Here is a 24,288-nt window from a genome sequence, read left to right as displayed (position 1 = left end):
GAATAAGATGACTGACCAGATAATCAGTGTGTTTTTTTTTGAAGACCTGATGGTTTGGGCCAAATGTTACGCAGGAGGCCTGAAGAAAATTCCTGCAAGTCTTCAAATGACATTTTTCTGTATACTGGGGAGAATAAACAGGGCCTTGGTTTAAGATTTCATCTGATAGCCGGTATCTCCCAGCAGTATGGCAATGAAAGGTCTCACCAGCTAAAGAGTGGATGTCGAACTAATAGGCGGAACATTGGAAGAGTTAGTAAAATAACAACCAATCATCCATACATAAGCACTAACAGGTCAGAAAGGTTCCGATCGGTTTCATGCGACCTGGAAGGTTCAGCACAGGCCAAATTGCAAGTTCTTGCCTGTAAAACATCATGTGCATTTCCATGCAAAACAAAATGGTGAAAGACAGACCTGTAAGTGAACAGACCACACACTAAGTCAAGTTAAGCAAAGGGCAGTGGAGTTAGTTTTCTAACAAAGATCAATATCGAGCTGAGGAAATAAAAAAGTAGCCTTGGCTCCCACTTGAAATCACACACTTGTGAATGCAACTCAGGGCAGGACAGGACTGAGTAACTCTGCAATGCCTTCCGTCAACTATTTACTGGAGATCAGACAGTTGGTGAGACAGTGCAGCGAACTCAAATGAGATACCAGAAATATTAACTCTCTCTCTGTAAAAGCTGCCAGATCATTCAGTGTTTCCTACTTTTATTTCACTGATGAACCAGCTGTTAACAAAAGTGAAGCTAATCCCTGACCAATAATTAACACTCAACCAAAAGATAAAAGGAATGTTCTTTCATTCTCATCGCCATGCATACATTGATTGCTGCATTTCTGACATTACATTAGTGTCTACAGCTCCAAAGTACTTCGTTGACTTAAAATGCTTTGGTAGGTCGAGGCCACACAGGTTCGATAAAAATGCACGCCCTTTCCTCTCTCTCCTTGCTCTGGTATTCACAGAAAGCAATGGAGGGTTTAAGCCTATCATTAACTTTCCCCTACTCAGTATGTAAGACAAGTGTCAGGAGGGGTACACCCAGAAAAGGTACTTAAGGTTGGAAAAAAAAATCTTTCATTCTATGAGGAAATTGGGACAAGTATTTAACAAAAAAAAATTCAAAATTACCATGTGGAGAATGAAAGATGTATCCTGGTTTTGAACTCTGCAAAAAGATGCTTCCTGGTCCTAGCTATGCCTGATGAGGAAAGCGAGAGGAGCCAGAAAAGACAGGGAACTAGAAAACAAAAATAAAACCATTCACGGCTAACATACAGTTCTTTTGACTTTCTTGAGGTCATGATTACTCCAGTGGTCACATCCACTCAGTGATGCTACCAGGAACGGCATGAAGTTACCAGCTATGGGAAAGTGTTCGACAGCATAGTAAAGCTTCTCATTATGCTTCAAGAAATGTTCAGATTAAATGCAACATTAGGCTTCATTAGAGATTAGTGCAAATGATCAAAGGCATCAGGAAATGAATTGCATTCGTATAGGTCTTTGATGACGACAGGATACCCCAAAGCACTTTACACTAAATGAAGTACTCTTTGAAGTGTATACGCTGCTGTAATCTAGGAAATGTAGCAGTCAATTAGCTCACAGTAAGATCCCACAAATAGCGACGTGATAAATGATCAAATAATCTGTTTTTGTAATATGAAGGGATTCATACTTATGTGGACACAGGGTGAATAACCCCCTTTCTTCTTCCCAATGGGAGATCTTTTACATCCACCCAAAAGTGAAGATAGCGCTGCAGTTTAACATCGCACCAAAAGACAGTACCCCAACTGTGAAGCACACTCTCAGTAAAGCCATTGGAGTGTCAACTTTTGACTTGCATACTTAGGTCCCAGAGTGGAATTTGAAGCCACATCTTCCTGACTTGATGCTAAGAGCACTACCCTCTACGTCACACCTAAAAATTCAGTGAAAGATGTTAGTTTTCAGGAATATCTTAAAACAGGAGAGGAAGACAGAGGAATGGAGTTCCACAGTATGGGACCAATCAAAATGAAGGGTGCACTGGTGTAAAATAACAGTATACAGGGTGACCCCTCCCATATCTGTGGGTCCTGCTACTGCAGTTTCAGTTACCTGTGGTTTACCATAACCCAAACACATTACAGGGAACATTCTAGAACCAGGGACCAGCGGCTGCTGGGAAGGTAAATTTCCCATTTAAATGAGTGGGTTTGCTCCTATCCATGGTTTCGGGCTTCTTTGAACATATCCCCATGGGTACGGGGGACTACTTAGTTGTACACAGATATTGTCTTTTCAATTGTAACTCAAAGAAAAGCAGATCATTAACCCTTGTGTCCTCATCAAAAAACACACGCCTGGAATACTGTCCACTTGCCTGGTTGAGTACACATTCAACAATACTCCAAGCTTGATAAGATTTGGACAAAGCAGCTCATTTGATTGGCACCTCATCTAAAATCTTGAACATTCCCACTCTCCACCACCGACATGCAGTGAGCACCATCTCCAAGATACACTACAGGACCAGGAGGTCCTGAGCCTGCTCCACCATTCAATAGGATCATTGTGGTTCTGACACAACTCTCGTCTACTTTTCTGGCCGTTCCCCTTAACCCTCTATCTAACCCAAGGGTCGAGCTGCATAAGCCTTAAATGCACAAAAGGACAGTACGGTGGCTCAGTGGTGAGCACTGCTGCCTCACAGCACCAGGGACCCAGGTTCAATTCCGACCTCGGGCAACTGACTGTGTGGAGTTTGCACGTTCTCTCCGTGTCTGCGTGGGTTTCCTCTGGTGCTCCGGTTTCCTCCAACAGTCCAAAAATGTGCAGGTTAGGTGAATTGGCCATTCTAAATTGCCCATAGCATTAGGTGCATGAGTCAGAGGGAAATGGGTCTGGGTGGGTTACTCTTCGAAGGGTCGGTGTGGACTTGTTGGGTTGAAGGGGAATCTAATCTAATCTAGACTCTGACCCCACAGCTCTCCATGGTAATGAGTTCCAAAGACCATCAAACCTCAAGAAAATTCCTCAGTTCAGTCTTGAATTGGTGCACCTTTATTCTAAGACTATGCCCTGTGATTCTAAACTCTCCCATGAGGAGTAACAGCCTCTCAACAATTACTCTGTGAAGCCCCTAAAGAATCCTATACAGTAAATCTGCTGCATCCTCAAAAATCACAAATTTGCCTATCTGCGTTAAAACATAAGAAACAAAAATCACATACCTGTGATTTTTAACATACCTTTAAATAAGCTCTGCATCTTAAATTTTGTTATTTGCAAAGATTCGCAGTAATGTAGCCCTCGCAGATACAGAGAAATGACTACATGTTTCAATGAGATCACCTCTCATTCTTCTAAACTGCAATGAGTCAAGTTGCAATCTGTTCAACTCTTGCTTATAAGACAATCACTTTACACCAGGGATCATCCTAATGAACCTTCTCTGAACTATCTCCAACAAAAACAATATTTTAACTTAAATAAGGGGACCAAACTGCCCATACTACTCCAGATGTGGTCTCACCTGCCCCTCGTACATATGCAGTGAGACTTCCCTCATTATACTCCAACTCCCTTAAAATAAGGGCCAACATTCCATTAACCTTCCTGAGTAGCTGCTGCACCCATGTGCTAACTGAGAGTTTCATAACATCTGTAACATCTCACAAAGAATCCTTAGACAGCACCTTCCAAAACCAAGACTAGGGTAAGAGACATAAGGGACCACCTGCATGTTTCCCCCTTAACCACACACATTGGAAGTAGGTTGCCATTACTTCACTGTCAATGGGTCAAAGTCCCAGAACTCCCTTCAGAACAGCACTCTAGGTGTACCTAGATCACATGACTGCAGTTTTTCAAGACGACAGCTCATTATCATCTTCTAAAGAATTATGGATTGGCATGAATCCCAGTTTAGCCAGCAACACCCACAACCCATGAATAACATTTTTTAAAAAATCACAAACGACAGTTATCTGGTGATAGAAAACAACCACACATTAACATAGTCTGCACAAGAACAAATGAGATTTTTGCTATAACCTATAGGATTTCAAAAGTGTCTGCATCTACTAACTGTCCACTCGCAGTACTATAAATTCAGCTGTAAACCCTGTCAGTGCCATCTATGTCACATGGAATCATTGCAGCATAGACGGGAGGGTGCCATGAACTAGTTCACTCAAAAATATTCTTACAGATATGGGCACAGGAATTTATAATAGCAATACAAATTCAAAAGACACTGCTTCACTTGAAGGCTGAAATTGGCTCAATCAGTACATTAAATAAATCCAATTACAATGCAGCAATGATCTTTAGTCAGAGTGACAGCAGTAATAGAATGCTAACTCTCAATCTCAATGCCATGAACCAGGATTGTGCATCTGTGCGCACTGATAAGCAGGTATGAAGATATGGGCCAGGTTGAGCTGTGGCTTTTTGCACTCATGCCAACAGTCAAGATTACTTGGTACAATCACTTCAGTAATGTACCGGAGAACGTGCCACTTCCTATGGGACAACACTTGGCAAGAAGCACCAGTCAGTCAATCTTACAAAATGCAACTTGGGTCCAAAGAAAAAGACTTGCAGCTACACAGCACAACCTCACTTTTCAAGTACGAAGTAATTCAGTGCGGATGTACCATGAGTATTATATCAATTATCTATTATCAACACAACTGCGCCCTATTGTGTGTGCTACTGATTGATGACATTTGGCCAATATTTCACGGTAGCATCCTATTTAGTTAAAAATTGATCAGTAAAGTTTTCAACATTCAGCTAAATAATCGAACAGGGTGGATTGAGTCTCTTTGACGTTTAGCTGAAGGACAATAAAACATTAAGTGTTGGCCCAAACTTTTAACATAAATTACTTACTCTAATCTGACTGTTAGAAAACTTCCAGTATGCCCCTCACAATTTCCCAGCATGGTCTTTCCAGTCTTGTTTCACCATTTAAAAAAAAAAATGCCATTCTGAACCACAAGTCCATAATCTGATACCTCACCTCTCAGTCTCAGTTGTGCACTCTTCAATTGACCCAGTATTCATGTCTGAGGTTGGACATTCCATATTTCTATTGGTCTTGTAATGAAAAGCACTTCTGGATTCCTCTCTTAAAATGGTCCAGCTTTAATTTCAAAAGTGCTTTGCCTCATTCTTAGTTTCTCTGTCAGAGGAAGCAGTTTCTCTCAATTTATTCTCCAAAAATGATTTTCATGTTTAAAACATCGACTATCTGATACTCAGAAGATTAAAAGCCAACCTTACCCAATCTGTTCTCATAATTAGACACTCTTGGCTTCTTTCATTCTGGTCTGAATGTGATGCATCATCGCCAAGGCCACTATACCCTTCCTGTTGCCAAAAACTGAATGCAGTATGGCAAATCATTTTTCTCCCCCTTTAACTCTTGCCCTCTGAAGTTGTCATAGTCAATTAATAGTCAATCACATTGGTCTGATGTCACATCCAGGCCAGAATGGGTAAGGATGGTAAATTTCCTTCTCTGAAGGACAATGAACCTGATGGGCATTTATGGCACAATGGTCATTTCATTCACCAATACAGATGGCTGACTTTACATCCCTTATTGATTGAATGTAAAATCCAGCAGCTGCTGTTGTGGAATTTGAACCCAGGTCTGCCAGAGCATTACTCTGTGCCTCTGGATTGCTAGACCAGTGATATAATCACTATTTAAGTTGTCTCCCCGAGCTTGACTAAAGTTCAGTACAACATCCTCCCTGTGTGATCCAGTGACCTCTGGAAATAAAGGCCATGGCACACTAGCTTTCTAACTTATATTAGGGATCTGCCCAACAAACCTGTGGAATTCTTGACCACAAAGAGGGTGGCACAGTGACTCAGTGGTTAGCACTGCTGCCTCAGTGACCCAGATTCGATTCAAGCCTTGGGTAACTGTCTTGTGTAGAGTTTGCACATTCTCCCAGTGTCTGCGTGGGTTTCCTCTGGTTGCTCTGGTTTCCTCCACAATCGAAAGATGTGCAGGTCAGGTGAATTGGCCATGCTAAATTGCCCATAGCGTTAGGTGTTTTAGTCAGAGGGAAATGGGTCTGGGTGGATTACTCTTCGGAGGTTTGTTGTGGACCTGTTGGGCTGAATGGCCTATTCCCACACTGTAGGGAAATCTAATCAAAAAGCTGCTGGGCCCAATTTGCTAGATACATTCAAGAGGAAGCTAGATGTGGCTAAGGGAATCAAGGGGTACGGAGAGAAAGTGGGAGTGGGATACTGAAGTTGCATGATTAGCCATGATCGTATTGGACAGTGGTGCAGGCTCGAAGGGCCAAATGGCCTATTCCTATGCCTGTTTTCTCTGTAAATGCAAGTATTAAATGATGTTTGCTGGGCTCCCAAATCAGCTTTCGGAAAACATTCTGCTTGATCTTTTAAGCTTCAAAGCAGGTAATCTCACACTTGTCCAATTTGAGGTTCATCTGCCACAGCGCTTCCTATTCATCGGCTGTCAGTGTTCAATTGCAAATTCCTGCCCCTCCCCCACTCAAGCAATGAGCTATCAGTACAATTTCAATTGGAAGTGACATGGGCCAGACAGGTGGCAGGTAGATAAGCAGGAATAAAAAAGAAGCCAATAGTGAAGTCCCATGACAATGCCAAAACACACCAAGAGGAATGATAGATAAGGATACTCCACAGACAGTTGAAAGTAGCAGTCGTAAATAAGTAATCATCCTGTGCTATTTTATTTCGAAACATTAACTGTACAGTCCCGGTCATTTGTTTATCCCTGAGAAATAAGTAACAGGACTTGACGATAGTTTTTTAAAAAGTGCAGTACCAAGTTTCAGCTAGAGCTGCAACTCACTGTGGGAGGGGGAAGAAAATGTTGAGCAAACTCAGCTGTTTGCAGCCTCAGCTAAAAGAGCACATACACGTTATCCAAAAAATGTAATTAACACCATAAATAAAGAATGAGTGGAATAAATTTTTTTAAAAATAGGATTCATTCAAGCAGGGGTAGTGAAGCAGCATTGGATTGGGGCACTTTTAAAAAAAAAAGCATTTTAATAAATCAACTCAGGAAAACCAGGATGCACAAAATCATGCAAAAGAAATGATTTACTTTTAGTAGAAAATGTTAATAAAAGCAGACAATGTTTTACTGAAGCAAGGGGGTACAAGGTTGGGAGGGTGAAGAGAAAGAGGAACATATGAAGATGCAGAGGGGGCTTTGCAGGGTAAATGCTGAGACGACATCAACATTAGGAAGTGTTAGGGAAGGCAGATACGAGCACAGTAAAGCAGGTAGGTTTTGAAGTTGCTGCATGATGAAACAAAGGGGAAGGATAGGGCAGCTATTACAAACAGAGCTAGGCAAATTGTGCAGTGGCGTTTAGAAAAGATGCAATGCCAGACCTGGTGAGGAGTGACAGGGTCATGATGTACAGTGTAATATAGGTTCCTTGAACAAAAAACACAGTAGGGACAAAGGACAGGGCTGCCTGGGGACTGAAGCGATGGGAACACTGAGAACAGCCACAATGTTTAGGGCTTTTATAATTGAAAGCTGGGACTTTTGGTTGTGATAAGGGGGAGTTGGAAAGATAATTAAATACAGTGTATTTGAGAGTATCTAAGTGTTTCTGTGGCTGTAAAATCTGACCCATTCATTAAAAAGCAACACATCAGCACATTTCATTCCCTCAGGATATGTTGGAAATCTTCCCACACCCCACAGACATTTGCCACATTCAAAACGAATACAGTACATTTTTCTATGAAGGGGGTAATGAACCAATAATGAGACTCATTAGATTGTTTTCTATTATTCTCTTGAAAAGAGAATTTTAACTTTTTTTAAAAACAGACCTAACTGTTAACAGCTCATGATTTGGGTCACCGATGACTGTCACAAACTTTCAGCAGGTTTATGCCAGATCAGCGACCTGGAATGTGAAGCTGTGCCTTTTGCTTTCTGCGCACTTTGTCCTCTCCTGCAGTTTGAGAAACAAACTCATTAGGAGCCATAAAGACCCAGTCACCCACTTGCCAATGTGTCCAATTAGGCAAAAACATGCAGAGGAACAGCAGACTGCAAAAAAAGAAAAATGGTAACAAAATAAAAAGAAAATCAAGGCACAAAAAATACTTACATTTCTCACACAATCGCCCAATAGCTGCAAAAGAAAGGGAAAAAAAATAAGTCAAGTCAGATAGTGATAAGCACTTGGCAATATAATTGGATTTTCTTTTGGCAAGACTGTTAGAGAAATGTATCAGGTACATTTTCTCGAGGATACAAGTTCAGTCAGGCAACTGAGGGAGCATGCAGGGAGTGAAGAGAGAATATTCCTACTCTGCACTTATTTACATCAATGCAAATAGTGAATGGCAGAAATTTTCCCCAGAATAAGGTGTTCCATTTGTATTTTAACTTCTCTTACCTCAGTGATCTATATGTAACATAGCATGGGGTAAACTTTCTACATGAGTTGTCACCATCAGTTACATAAGCAAATAGAAACAAGGAAGGAAGGAGACCAAATCCTCAGGTTGAGACAGAGCAACCCAATGTGACTGTCCTTCCAACTGTGGCCTTTTCAGAATAACACTGACGATAGTACCGGAGCAAGACAAATCTTAAGATAGTTGGAATTGAAGAGTGAGAGTTTGGATTTTAGCAATCAAGCTTGAGTGGCATGAGGGATCGGGAGGAAAGAGGGTGTGGAGCCAAGCTATCAGCTGAACTGTCACCACGAACTGTAATTACCTCCAGGTTCCTTAACCCATTCTAAAAAGTTGCAGCCTTCAAATGGAACAATGGAAGCTGCCTCACTGCAGTTTAACTCCCAGCCACGTTACACGAGGCACAAGAACTAAATGCCGTTTCATTAGACGGTTGCCAGAGATAAAAAATACTGGCTTGGCTCCACACCCTCTTTCCTCCCGATCCCTCATGCCACTCAAGCTTGATTGCTAAAACCCAAACTCTCACTCTTCAATTCCAACTATCTTAAGATTTGTCTTGCTCCGGTACTATCGTCAGTGTTATTCTGAAAAGGCCACAGTTGGAAGGACAGTCACATTGGGTTGCTCTGTCTCAACCTGAGGATTTGGTCTCCTTCCTTCCTTGTTTCTATTTGCTTATGTAACTGATGGTGACAACTCATGTAGAAAGTTTACCCCATGCTATGTTACATATAGATCACTGATGTAAGAGACGTTAAAATACAAATGGAACACCTTATCCTGGGGAAAATTTCTGCCATTCACTATAACACTGGGGTCCATTCCATGAGAATGGCAGAGATTTAACTCTAAAGTTGGCTAAATGCTTCTATAATAAGGCAGGGCACAGAAAGCAGATAGAAGTTTCCACCAATTAAATCCCTCCATTACTCTTCCAGCCCCACAATTCCCAGATCTCCTTTGCTTTTGCCGCTTATTGTATCCCTTCTGCTTCACATCAAAGTTAGCACCTGTGCTTTCAGCTGTCTTGCATTTTACAACTCCATCCCAGAAATGTTTAGCCATCCTGCAACACTCTAAAAATCCAGTTCTTCCAACAAGCTATTAGTTAATCATCTTATTGTCTCCTTTGGCTTGGCATCTAATTTTCGTCAGTTTATTTAATGAGCAAAACCGTTCAAAACACATACGCTACATAACATGGTTTTATAAAGAGAGTGGCAGACTAGATAAAAGTTACTGCTTGCAGGGAAGCAAGCTCATTAAGAATTCTTCACTTTCCAGCAAAGAGAGAGACACCCAATGAAGAAAGCATCTCCATTTTCTCCTTGACAGTCACTGTTCCAAATGGTGCACAAGGACAACGTGTCAATTATTCTTTCCACCAGAACCCAAAGAACAAAGTACAAGTACATTGCATTCCAAGAAAACTGTGAAGGCGGCAATGACTCAACCTACCCCTGGGGATGATGCAACACAAGACATTCAGCCCGTCATGCCAGTGAAGGTCTTTGTAAGAGCTATCCAATTAGCCCCACCCCACTGCTCCTACCCAGAGCCTTGGAAAATTTAATGACCTTAAGTCATGGAGCTATACAGTATAGAAACAGACCCTTTGGAACAACTCGTCCATGTTGACCAGATATCTTAAATTAATCTAGTCCCAATTGCCAGCATTTGGTCCATATCCCTCTAATTCCTTCCTATTCATATATCCATCCTGATGCCTTTTAAATGCTGTCATTGTACCAGCCTCCATCACTTCCTCTGGCAGCTCATTCCACACACGCACCACCCTCTGCGTGAAAATGTTGCCCCTTAGGTCCCTTTTAAACCTTTTGCATCTCACCTTAAGCCTCTGCCCTGTAGTTCTGGACTACCCCACCCCAGGGAAAAGACCTTAACTATTCACCCATTCCATTCTCCTCCCAATTTTATAAACCTCGAAGGTCACCCCTCAGCCGCTGATGCTCCAGGGAAAACAGCTACAACCTATTCAGCATCTCCCTGTAGCTCAAATCCTCCAAACCTGGCAACATCCTTGCAAATCTTTACTGAACTCTTTCAAGTTGCACAAAATCTTTTCTGTAGCAGGGAGACAAGAATTGAATGCAATATTCCAAAAGTGGCTGAACCAATGTCCTATGCAGCCGCAGCTTGATCTCCCAACTCCTGTAACTCAATGCTCTGATCGATAAAGGTAAGAAAGTGAGGACAGCAGATGCTGGAGATCAGAGTCAAGAGTGTGGTGCTGGAAAAGCACAGCAGGTCCGGGAGCATCCGAGGAGTAGGAGAATCGACATTTCGGGCATAAGCTCTTCATCAGGAATGACGCTTGGGGGCCAGGGTGTTGAGATAAACGGGAGTGGGGTGAGGCTGGGGCGAAGTTCACTGGGAATGTGATAGGTCGATGAAGGTGAGGGGAACATGGTGAGGGTTTGGTGAGGAGGGTGGAGCAGAAAGGTGGGAAGAGAAATGGTCAGGTCAAGAGGGCAGAGAGGTGTTGGAGGCTTGCGACTGGGATAAAGTGGGGCTAGGGGAAATGAGCAGACTGGTGAAATCCCCATTGATCCCATGTGGTTGCAGGATCCCAAGGTGGAAGGTGAGGGGTTCTTCCTCCAGGCTGGATAGTTAGGGATCGGCAATGGAGGCAGTTTAGGACTTGCGTGTTCTTGGTGGAGTGGGAGGGGGAGTTGAAGTGTTCGGCCATGGGGTGGTGGGGTTGGTTGGTGCAGGTGTCCCAGAGATGTTCTCGGAAATGATCTACAAGTTGGCATCTTGTTTCCCCGGTGGAGAGGAGACCACATCAGGTGCGATGGGTGCAGTAGATGATGTGTGTTGAAGTACATGTAAATTTCTGTCGGATGGGAAAGGATCTTTTGGGGCCTTGGATGGAGGTAATGGGGAAGGTGTGGGTACAGTTTTGCACTTCTTGCATTGGCAGGGGAAGGTGCCAAGAGTGGGGTGCAGGCTGGTGGGGGGGCATGGATCTGACAAGGGAGTCGCAGAGGGACCAGTCTCTCAAATGCAGATAGGGGTGTGGGGGGGAATATATCTCTAGGTGGTGGAAAATGATGTGATTTATCTGGAAGTTAATGGGGTCGAAGGTTAGGACTGGGAACTGGGGGATAGGCGTGGGTGGGGGGGGGTGGGATCTGTCCTTGCTGCAATTGGAGGGGTGGGGTTCAGGGGCAAAGGTGCAGGAAGTGGAAGATAACATGTCACCTGCTGTATCCATTGCATCCAATGTGGTCTCCTCTACATTGGGGAGACAGGACACCAACCTGTGGATCATTTCAGAGAACATCTCTGGGACACCCACACCAACCAACCCCAACACCCTGTGGCTGAACATTTCAACTCCTCTCCCCCATTCCACCAAGGACATACAGGTCTTGGGCCTCCTCCATTGTCAATCCCTAACCACCTGACACCTGGAGGAAGAACATCTCATCTTCCGCCTCGGGACCCTGCAACCACATGGGATCAGTGTGGATTTCACCAGTTTTTTTCGTTTCCCCTCCACTTTATCCCAGATCCAACCTTCCAACTCGGCACCACCCTATTGAACTGTCCTACCTGTCCATCTTTCTTACCACCTATCTGCTCCACCCTCCTCTCTGACCTATCACTTTCATCCCCACCTTCATCTACCGATTGCATTCCAAGCCACCTTCCTCTCTCATCCAACCCCACCCTCCCATTTACCTCTCAGCTTCCCCCCTCCCCCTCACCAACAAGCCTCATTCCTGATGCAGGGCTTATGCCGGAAATGTCGATTGAGGATGCTGCCTCAACTGCTGTGCGTTTCCAGCACCACTCTCTTGACTCTGACCAATAAAGGCAAGCGCATACCAAATGCCTCCTTCATTACATTGTCTACCTGTGATTCCACCTTCAGGGAACTATGAACCTGCACCCCAAGGTCTCTGTTCGGCAACACCCCCAGGATCTCACCATTAGATGTCCCATTAAGTCCTGCCCTGATTTGTATTGGTCAAGGATTGACCTTTGATATTCGAGCATGGTCATTTGCCTCCTCGATAAGATCATGGATGACCGGTGCCAAGCGTCTCATAGAATTCTTGCAGTGTAGAAGCAGGCTATTTGGTACATACTGACCCCCCCCCCCGAAGACCATCCCACTCAGACCCACCCCCTTTACTCTATCCCTGTAACCCTGCATTCCCCATGGCCAACCCCCAAGCCTGCACATCCCTGGACACTATGTGGCAATTTAGCATGGCAAATCCAATGAGCTGCACATCTTTGGAGTCAACTGATGTTCCCTCTAGGCCCATGTTGACTGATTGGTTTTAGCAATGCTGTTCTCAGCACTGACTTGCAGTTTCAGAAGTCAGTACAATTCATGGACCTTGAAATTTCATGTACGAGAGAAAAAAAATTGGATGGAATGTAGGCCTGAACTCACAACACGTTTTGACTCCCTTATCAATAAAATATATAGTTACCTCTCCCGTATAAAATATTTATTAACTGACCTTGCTTCTACCACCCTCTGAGGGAGAGAATTCCACACTCCAAAACACAAAATAAATTCTCATCTCCATCCTCAATGGGAAACCTATTTTTATAATGTTCCCTTAGTTCTCATCTCTCTTGTCTTACAAGGAAAAACATTATTTCTGCATTTACTCTGTCAAGTTCTCTTGAGATCTTATGTTTCATACGATTACGATTCTTTGAGGTACCAATGAATATGCACCCAATCTGTCCAATTAAGATAGTTGCCCCATTCCAGTGAACCTTCTTTGGATGCTTCTAAGGCAAGTATGCAATTTTTAAATGAGATGACCAAAATTGTACACAGTACTCTCAGTGCGATCTTACCATTGCCTCATACAACTGATTAAAACATCCCTACTTTTGTACTCAAGGTCCCTTGAAATGTGACATTCCTTTTCCTTTCCTAAATCACTTGCTGTACCTGCATACTAGCTTTCTCAGGGTCATGTACCAGGGCCCCAAATCCCCTTCAAGTTCTGCAAACTCTGTTTAAACCATATGCTGCTTTTCTACTCTTCCTGCAAAAGAAATATTTCTTAAGTGCGTAGAAGACAATTTTCTGATTCAGTATGTGGATGTACCTGCGAGAGAAGGTGCAAAACTTGACCTACTCTTGGGAAATAAGGCATGGCAAGTGACTGAGGTGTCAGTGGGGGAGCACTTGGGGGCCAGCAACCATAATTCTATTAGATTTAAAATAGTGATGGAAAAGGTATAGGCCAGATCTAAAAGTTGATGTTCTAAATTGGAAAAAGGCCAATTTTGACGGTATTAGGCAAGAACTTTCAAAAGCTGATTGGAGGCAGATTTCGCAGGTAATGGGACGGCTGGAAAATGGGAAGCCTTTAGAAATGAGATATCAAGAATCCAGAGAAAGTATATTCCTGTCAGGGTGAAAGGGAAGGCTGGTAGCTATAGGGAATGCTGGATGACTAAAGAAATTGAGGGTTTGGTTAAGAAAAAGAAGGAAGAATATGTCAGGTATAGACAGGATAGATCGAGTGAATCCTTAGAAGAGTACAAAGAAAGTAGGAGTATACTTAAGAGGGAAATCAGGAAGGCAAAACGGGGACATGAGATAGCTTTGGCAAATAGAATTAAGGAGAATCCAAAATGTTTTCACAAATATATTAAGGACAAAAGAGTAACTCGGGAGAGAATAGGGTCCCTCAAAGATCAGCAAGGCGGCCTTTGTGTGGAGCCACAGAAAATGGGGGAGATACTAAATGAATATTTTGCATCAGTATTTACTGTGGAAAAGGATGTGGAAGATATAGACAGTAGGGAAATAGATGGTGACATCTTGCAAAATGTCCAGATTACAGAGGAAGTACTGGATATCTTGAAACGGTTAAAGATGGATAAATCCCCAGAACCTGATCAGGTGTACCCGAGAACTCTGTGGGAAGCTAGAGAAGTGAGTGCTGGGCATCTTGCTGAGATATTTGTATCATTGATAGTCACAGGTGAGGTGCCGAAAGACTGGAGGTTGGCAAACATGGTGCTACTGTTTAAGAAGGGTGGTAAGGATAAGCCAGGGAACTATAGACCAGTGAGCCTGATCTCGGTGGTGGGCAAGTTGTTGGAGGGAATCCTGAGGGACAGGATGTACATGTATTTGGAAAGGCAAGGACTGATTCGGGATAGTCAACACGGCTTTGTGCGTGGGAAATCAGGTCTCACAAACTTGATTGAGTTTTTCTGAGAAAGTAACAAAGATGATTGATGAGGGCAGAGCGGTAGATGTGATCTATATGGACTTCAGTAAGGCATTCGACAAGGTACCCCATGGGAGACTGATTAGCAAGGTTAGATCTCACGGAATACAGGGAGAACTAGCCATTTGGATACAGAACTGGCTCAAAGGTAGAAGACAGAGGGTGGTGGTGGAGGGTTGTTTTTCAGACTGGAGGCCAGTGGAGTGCCACAAGGATCGGTACTTTGCCCTCTACTTTTTGTCATTTACATAAACAATTTGGATGCGAGCATGAGGTACAGTTAGTAAGTTTGCAGATGACACCAAAATTGGAGGTGTAGTGGACAGTGAAGAGGGTTACCTCAGATTACAACAGGATCTGGACCAGATGGAAAAGCGCAGCAGGTCAGGCAGCATCCAGGGAACAGGAGAATCGACATTTCGGGCATAAGCCCTTCTTCAGGAATGAGGAAAGTTTGTCCAGCAGGCTAAGATAAAAGGTAGGGAGGAGGGACTTGGGGGAGGGGCGTCGGAAATGTGATAGGTGGAAAGAGGTCAAGGTGAGGGTGATAGGTCAGACTGGGATGGGGGCGGAGAGGTCAGGAAGAAGATTGCAGGTTAGGAAGGCGGTGCTGAATTCGATGGATTTGACTGAGACAAGGTGGGGGGAGGGGAAATGAGGAAACTGGTGAAATCCAAGTTCATCCCTTGTGGTTGGAGGGTTCCTAGGCGGAAGATGAGGCGCTCTTCCTCCAACCGTCGTTTTGTTGTGGTCTGGCGATGGAGGAGTCCAAAGACCTGCATATCCTTGGTGGAGTGGGAGGGGAAGTTGAAATGTTGAGCCACAGGGTGGTTGGGTTGGTTGGTCCGGGTGTCCCAGAGGTGTTCTCTGAAACGCTCCATAAGTAGCCGGCCTGTCTCCCCAATATAGAGGAGGCCACATCGGGTGCAGAGGATGCAATAGATGATGTGTGTGGAGGTGCAGGTGAATCTGTGGCGGATATGGAAGTTTCCTTTGGGGCCTTGGAGGGAGGTGAGGGGGGAGGTGTGGACGCAAGTCTTGCACCTCCTGTGGTTGCAGGGGAAGGTGCCGGGAATGGAGGTTGGGTTGGTGGGGGGTGTGGATCTGACGAGGGAGCCACGGAGGGAGTGGTCTTTACGGAATGCTGATAGGGGAGGGGAGGGAAATATATCCCTGGTGGTGGGGTCCGTTTGGAGGTGGCGGAAATGACGGCGGATGATGCGCTGTACATGGAGATTGGTGGGGTGGTAGGTGAGGACCAGTGGGGTTCTGTCCTGGTGGCGGTTGGAGGGGCGGGGCTCAAGGGCGGAGGAGCGGGAAGTGGAAGCGATGCGGTGGAGAGCATCGTCGACCACGTCGGGGGGGAAATTCACCAGTTTCCTCATTTCCCCTCCCCCCCACCTTGTCTCAGTCAAATCTATCGAATTCAGCACCGCCTTCCTAACCTGCAATCTTCTTCCTGACCTCTCTGCCCCCACCCTAGTCTGACCTATCACCCTCACCTTGACCTCTTTCCACCTATCACATTTCCGATGCCCCTCCCCCAAGTCCCTCCTCCCTTTTATCTTAGCTTGCTGGACAAACTTTCCTCATTCCTGAAGAGGAGGTTATGTCCGAAACGTCGATTCTCCTGTTCCCTGGATGCTGCCTGACCTGCTGCGCTTTTCCAGCAACACATTTTCAGCCCTGATCTCCAGCATCTGCAGACCTCACTTTCTCCTCTGGACCAGATGGGCTAATGGACTGAGAAGTGGCAGATGGAGTTTAATTCAGATAAATGCAAGGTGCTGCATTTTGGGAAAGCAAATCTTAGCAGGACTTATACACTTAATGGTAAGGTCCTAGGGAGTGTTGCTGAACAAAGAGACCTTGGAGTGCATGTTCATAGCTCCTTGAAAGTGGAGTTGCAGGTAGACAGGATAGTGAAGAAGGTTTTTGGTATGCTTTCCTTTATTGGTCAGAGTATTGAGTACAGGAGTTGGGAGGTCATGTTGTGACTGTACAGGACATTGGTTAGGCCACTGTTGGAATATTGCGTGCAATTCTGGTCTCCTTCCTATCGGAAAGATGTTGTGAAACTTGAAAGGGTTCAGAAAAGATTTACAAGGATGTTGCCAGGGTTGGAGGATCTGAGCTACAGGGAAAGGCTGAACAGGCTGGGGCTGTTTTCCCTGGAGCGTCTGAGGCTGAGGGATGACCTTATAGAGGTCTACAAAATTATGAGGGGCATGGATAGGATAAATAGGCAAAGTCTTTTCCCTAGGATCGGGGAGTCCAGAACTAGAGGGCATAGGTTTAGGGTGAGAGGGGAAAGGTATAAAAGAGACCTAAGGGGCAACTTTTTCACGCAGAGGGTGGTACGTGTATGGAATGAACTCCCAGAGGATGTGGAGGAGGCTGGTACAATTGCAACATTTAAGAGGCATTTGGATGGCTCTATGAATCGGAAGGGTTTGGAGTGATATGGGCCGGGTGCTGGCAGGTGGGACTAGATTGGGTTGGGATATCTGGTCGGCATGGACGGGTTGGACCGAAGGGTCCGTTTCTATGCTGTACATCTCTATGACTCTATATAGCAATACATAGTCCAAGTTATTACCCAATTATTGAACAAAGCAAGGAAAATAATATTAAATTGCAGTTACTTGCACCCAACTCAAAAGAGGCCCATGGTATATTTCCAACTCTCTCTCACTCCTTGGATAATCCTGTTGGGATTCCACCAGTGACAAAAATCTACATCAGAACATCAAAACCTGCCAGCATTACCGATTGACACCGTTGCAAAATTAATGGGAACACTGGCCCCGATTCTTCTGCAGTGGTGAGATTGAGGATGTACTCAAAATTTAGCTGACTGGCAAGCCAATGATAAACTCCTCCATATTCACCTGCAATCTCATCAGAATACGCTGCAGTGAAGGTGGTGGAAGACTGGGATTTATGCAACATGTAAACAGTCTTGAGCCTGGTACTTGTGTGAAGCCAGGTTATAGTTCTTACCAAAAATGCTGCTTCTATAGGTGAAGAGAAGTACTGTCTAAATTCAGACCCTGTTTGGACATCACAATTAAAACATTATACTGTACATCTGAGGAGAGATTCTAAGTGTTGGTTACTGGTCACTCCTGCTCTCCAGTTTCAAACTGGCTCAAATTAATTTTTTTTTTCAAAAACTAATCAACTACAATCACATTACTGCCATGCGCAAGAGCCATTATTTAAAATTCGAATGACAGCAACCTTAAAATAAGAAATAATTTAGCACAAATGCTGTCAAGTGTCACAAAAATCTGCTTCATATATTCTTCACCAAATACAAATGATGGATTAAATATTTGACTCTAAATTATTCTTCCTTTGCATCATTGGAGGGTCCCAGTAATATCCCTTACCCGATCACCTTCAAAACAGTGGGCTAGCCCAGGTTTAGTGATTATAGGACAGCGTGCCAAGTGGGGGGCACAGTGGCCCAGTAGTTAGCAGTGCTGTTTCACAGCACCAGGTACCCAAGTTCCATTGATCCCCCGTGTCTGCGTAGGTTTTTCTCTGGCTGCTCCAGTTTCCTCCCACAGTCCAAAAACATGCAGGTTAGGTGGATTGGCCATGTCAAATTGTCCATAGTGCCCAGGAATGTGTTGATTAGGTGGACTAGCCTTGATAAATGCAGGGCTATACAGAGGGGTGGGTCTGCATGGGATGCTGTTCAGAGGGTTGATGTGGACTTGATGGGCAAAACAGCCTGGGCAGCAAGATAGGAGGTTACTCAAGTCCTCCTCTTGCCACTAATGAACTATTTGATATCCAGCAATGTGCAACATCTATAAGACGTACTGGATGAATTCACCAAGGCTCCTTCAACAGCACCTTCCAAACCTGCAACCTCTCTCATTTAGAAAAACATGGGCAGCAGAGGCAAGGAAAGACGACCACATGCAAGTTCTTGTTGAAGTCAGAAACCAGTATGACTTGGATCCAGATTGCCATTTATTTACTGTTGTTGGGTAAAGACCTCTCTTCTTATCCACACTCTGGGTACACTTAGACCACACAGAGCACAGAGATTCAATTCTTTGACATTTATCATCACTCAAAATTGCCCTTGACCTTTCCAGCAAAGCCAACATGCCTTGAACAAATAATTAGAGATGCACTAACTGCATAGCAAAAGTGCTCAGGAAAACCTAGGCCAAATGAGTTAAACCTGATATGTAGCTCTGCAATACAAACCTGCTTAGTAAGAATCAAAAACCTTAGATATCCCTGAACTGGAGAACACATGAGCAAAGCATATATTTCATATTATAATCAACACAACACCAAGTTTTGACCTGCATAAGTGGAGAAAGAGTCATCAATAAAATTCTGAAGGTTACAGCAAGAAGTGAACCTTTCAGATGTTGATAATTTCATATTAGTTGCATTTCCAACATATAAAAGATTTTTTTTCCCAATTTATCACATACTTGCTATTCCAAACTTTAGTGACTGCCCTGGTGCAGCTGTTACTGCAATTTATCAATGTCCCTCTCTACACAAGCCAGAAACTCGTGATCATGGGGCTTCACATCATAACAAATACATGAAGGCAATGATGACTATTAGCAGAAATTGCTCCATGGCCAACCCAGCTTGAGCCACTTCTTTGAAAGAGAGATCAGATTAGTTCCAGTCTTCTGCTCCTCCTCCACAGTCAGCAAGTATTGATCCAATTCCCTTTTGACAGTTATCATTGAATCTGCTTTCCCAGCTTTTAAAGGACAGTATTTCAGATCACAATGATTCACTACCCAAGACAAAAACCCGCTTGTCACCTTGTTCTTTTTTGCCTACAATCCACGTTCTTTCGTTATCAAACCCTCAGCTGCTGGGAATGGTTACCTCTTATTTACTAGCAAGATGGTAAGTGATTTTGAACACCTCTTAATTCGTCCCAACCTTCTCTGCTCCAAGACGGACTCGGCTTTTCCACATAACCTTCTTCATGTACTCCAAGGCCTTGACAATAGTGCGGTACCCACCTGTATACAATATCCCAGATGAGGGGTATAACAAAGGTTTTCCAGCACCACCTTGCTCTTGCACTCTCTGCATTTACGAATGACACCAAGGACTCCCACATGCTTGTCTAAATAATGTTGTTCTGTCACCAATGCATCTCCAGGTATTTCTTTTCCCCCAACCAATTGTACCATTTAGTTCATATCGGGACATGTAATGCAGAGGCTAGCATCCTTGCCTCTCAGCCAGAATCCGAAAACAGCACTCAAAGGCCAAGGAAGGTGTGCTTGTGTCAGGGTGAGTACCAAACTACAACACACACCAACGGCAGGCAGTAAGAACAGGAGAGAATCCCTGGAGCATCTAGCTTCAATATCCATTGCTTGAAACTACAACACGAATGTAACAGTGCAGGTTTCACAACAGCAACTTGGAGATTTTGGGGAACCAGTTGGCTGGACTGCTGTTGTGGGAGAAAGTGAGGACTGCAGATGCTGGAGACCAGAGTTGAAAAGTGTGGTGCTGGAAAAGTGCAGCAGGCCAGGCAGCATCTGAGGAGCAGGAGAATCGATGTTTCAGGCATAAGCCCTTCTTCAGGAATGAGGCTGATGTGCCAAGCGGGCTGAGATAAAAGGTGGTGGTGGGGGGTTGCACTTCTTGTGGTTGCAAGGGAAGGTGCCGGGAGTGGAGGTTGGGTTGGTGGGGGGTGTGGACCTGACGAGGGAGTCGCGGAGGGGATATGGAAGGATCCATTGGGGCCTTGGAGGGAGGATATGGAAGGATCCATTGGGGCCTCCGCAACTCCATCATCAAGTCCACACCCCCCACCAACCCAACCTCCACTCTCGGCACCTTCCCCTGCAACCGCAAGAAGTGTAAAACTTGCGCCCACACCTCCCTCCTCACTTCCCCCCCAATTAGCGACGGATATCTTTCCATATCCGTCGCTAATTCACCTGCACCCCCACACACATCATTTACTGTATCCGCTGCGGCCTCCTCTATATTGGGGAGACAGGCCACCTAATTGCGGAATGTTTCAGAGAACACCTCTGGGACACCCGCACCAACCAACCCAACCGCCCTGTGGCTGAACACTTTAACTCCCCCTCCCACTCCGCCAATGACATGCAGGTCCTTGGCCTCCTCCATCGCCAGACCCTGGCCACACGACGCCTGGAGGAAGAGCGCCTCATCTTCCGCCTCGGAACCCTCCAACCACACAGGATGAATGTAGATTTCTTCAGCTTCCTCATTTCCCCTCCCCCCACCTTATCTCAGTCCCAACCCCCGGATTCAGCACCGCCCTCTTGACCTGCAATCTTCTTCCCGACCTCTCCGCCCCCACCCCCTCTCCGGCCTATCACCCTCACCTCCTTCCACCTATCGTATTCCCAGCGCACCTCCCCCAAACTCTTCCCCCTCCCCCCACCTTTTATCTCAGCCCGCTTGGCACACCAGCCTCATTCCTAAAGAAGGGCTTATGCCCGAAACGTCAATTCTCCTGTTCCTCGGATGCTGCCTGGAGTGCTGTTGTGGACCAGATTGGTGCCAATTGCATGGGGTTCAATCCCTACTCAGTGCTGGATGGATTTGGGTCCTGCTTCCTTTCCCTACTGATAGTAAAGGTTATTATTTGTGTACAGAACCATCTTCAGGTACAGAACAGAAATAACAGTTTTATATTGCCTCTCCCCATCCCACAAACAGAATTTCATCCGCCATGTCTCAGTCCACTTCACCAGCGGTAGGACTCTTGAGGTCTCCCTTACCATCTTCCTCACTGTTTATAACATTCCCAAGCTTTGCATCAGCTGCAAACATTGATATTATGCCATTTATACCCAAGAACAAGTCACTAACATACATCATAAGGAATAATTGTTCTCACACTGACCTCTAGAGGATAGCACTGTATACTTCCCTCCAGATTACACACTGCTGCAATTTTATAATCACTGTCAGCATTTATAATCCAATGGACTTTAATTATACTAAAAGGCGATTTGATATTCCACAATAAGGTAAGAACGTTAACATTAGGGAACAGGATTGATCCCTTCCACCCAAAGATACTGCCCAAGCATTGATTTGGGTTGTTGGTAGTTTGCACTTTATTTTTCTGCCTTGGCTTTGTATCTTTCAAATTCAGATGTGTCCTGACATTCATAGCCTTTTTTGTGGGTGGTTGGGAGGGGGGAAATTCCAGATTCCAACTTGGCACAACTTGGATCCTCAACTTTTTTCTTTCAGCCAAGTAATTAGTAAATTAGATGAGAATTTATGGTCCATGAAGAGACTGCAGGGAACTATAGATCATACGGTCAAATCGGGTTTAGCATGATACAGTACAATTGGAGACCAATCAGGCCATTGAGCTTGCTTGGTTCTTTGAAAGAGCTACCCAATTAGTCCAGTTTCTCTCTCATATAGCAAAGTCCCAATGTATTACATCTGAATAATTCAAGGGGAATAAAAATATGGGATTCTAGCTAAAACTATACAATAATCAGACTTCATCTAGAATATTGTGAAGAGTTTTGCCTCCTTTACCTAAGGAAAGATATATTGGTAGTGAAAGCAGTTCAGAGAAAGTTCTGTCGGTTGGTCTCTGGTATAGAGAGATTTTCCAATGAGGATAGATCGAGTGAGGGGAGGTGATGGTCTCGTGATATTATTGCTACACTATTAATCCAGAGACCTGAGTTCAAACCCTGCCATGATAGATGGTAACACTTGAATTCAGGAATCCATTGGTGATTGTCAGGAAAAGCCTACCTAATTCACTAATGTCCTTTAGGGAAGGAAAATACCATCCTTACCTGGTCTGGCCTACATGTGACTCCAGACCCACAGCAACGTGGTTAACTCTTAACAGCCCTCTGGGCAACTTGGGATGGGCAATAAATGCTGGCGCAGCCAGTGATGCCCTCATCCTGTAAATGAATTTTAAAAAGTTAAGCCTGCACTCAGTGGAGTGAGAAGCAACCTTATTGAAAGGTAAGATTCTTAGGAGGTTTGACAGGGTAGATGTAGAGAGCTTGTTTCCCCTTGTAGGAGTCTAGGACTACAGGGCATTTCAGAATAATGGATTACCTAGTTAGGACAGAGACAAGAAGGAATTGCTTCTCTCAGAGGGTTGTGAATCTGCAGAAAGCTATGACATCTGGGTCATTATATCTCTGTCTTCAATACACTTAAAGATTTTTAATCAAACAGGGAGTCAAGGATTATAGGGAAAAGGCAAGAAAGTGGAGTTCAAGATTATCAGATCAACCATCATCTCATTGAATGACAGGGCAGATTCGATGAGCCAACTGGCATATTTCTGCTCCTAGGTCTTATACAAACTAAGGTTTTGGCAAAAGTGTTACTCATTCCTGCCATCAGGATCAGAAATTCAACAGAAGGATGCCTGAAATAAGGTGAACTTCTGGACCAGTTGAACTCATCCAGCTAGGCTGTCTCAACAAATCAGGATTGGAGTTAGGCCTTGCTGGAGCTCAATTAAACCATGGTTAGAAGTGCAGCTGATTGGAGACAAATTGAAGTTAATGCAGTAAGGGGAAAACAGTGGTGAGAAATGAAAAGCAGACATTGCAAAGGAGTTGGAGATTCTGAGTTTTGTGAAGGATGAGAAGAACAATCTGACAATCAGGCACCCTCTCCATCATGTATACATCTAGAGCTGGAAATGTGTTGCTGGAAAAGCGCAGCAGGTCAGGCAGCATCCAGGGAACAGGAGAATCGACGTTTCGGGCATAAGCCCTTCTTCTGATCTCCAGCATCTGCAGACCTCACTTTCTCCTCAAAGATGTATACATCTAGAGACTGATGATAAGATACACAGTCTCGCACTTATCCAAAGGCAGCACAACATATGGAAAAAGATTACATCAATCTTCCACATCTAATTCCTGAAGATTTACTGTCTGAGGTCAGGCCATGGTAAAGTATGAACAAACTGAAAAATATACTTTTTTCCCATATTCACTGTATTTTTGTGTTTTCAGAAGTAAAGCAGGTTTGTGGGCAACTCAGGTTACATAGGGACTACTTCAAAGCTCTAAGTGCACCAATCCATTTGGATTCAACTTATTGCAGTTTTACTATCCCCGCTATTAAATCTGGTTCCACCACACTTTCAGAACCTGGTGACTCAGGCAATAAGTCCATACCCCATCCATACAAATCTCTTATTCTTTTGACTATCACAATAAATCTCATCTGCTCCATCATTTTAAGACTTTTTTGAACATCCTTCCTAGGATTCAGTGCAGACACTCCCTAACTCAGCAGAACCATGATTCACTAAAATTCTTTTCTTTGGCGCTCGCTACTTCTACTTATAAAGCCTAGCAGCCTACTTTGCTTTTAGCAACCTCCTCAGTTTACCCAGTCGACTTTAAAATGCACATAAGGCCCAGGTCCTTCTGATCACTGCTCTCTGTGCCCTCCCTCCCATCCACCAACTTCCAGAGTTTCTCTCCAACTGACAACCCAGAATACCATGATTCACTGGTCACAGAGGAAGTGGAGGACAAGGGTCGAGAGTGCGGTGCTGGAAAA

General features: G+C 44.3%; 1 protein-coding gene across 2 annotated transcripts in view; it reads right to left on the bottom strand.

Annotated features, from left to right (window-relative positions):
- phf5a (PHD finger protein 5A) overlaps positions 1–24,288 on the bottom strand; it is a 42,076-nt gene that overhangs the window by 17,465 nt on the left and 323 nt on the right. Inside the window, exon 2 of one of the 2 annotated variants that reach the window (XM_043679884.2) lies at positions 8,158–8,181. In XM_043679884.2, the coding sequence (XP_043535819.1) occupies positions 8,158–8,181 (24 nt within the window). Of the gene's footprint in view, positions 1–327; positions 397–8,157; positions 8,182–24,288 lie in introns of those variants that run through there. The other variant, XM_087978352.1, reaches the window with a different exon arrangement.

This window comes from Chiloscyllium plagiosum, unplaced genomic scaffold (genome assembly GCF_037043375.1).
Source record: "Chiloscyllium plagiosum isolate Xiang-an unplaced genomic scaffold, Cpla_swu_hap1 HiC_scaffold_33, whole genome shotgun sequence".
Lineage (NCBI taxonomy): Eukaryota > Metazoa > Chordata > Chondrichthyes > Orectolobiformes > Hemiscylliidae > Chiloscyllium > Chiloscyllium plagiosum.
Note: the sequence above shows the minus strand (reverse complement) of the source record. Positions and strands in the feature narration are given on the sequence as shown.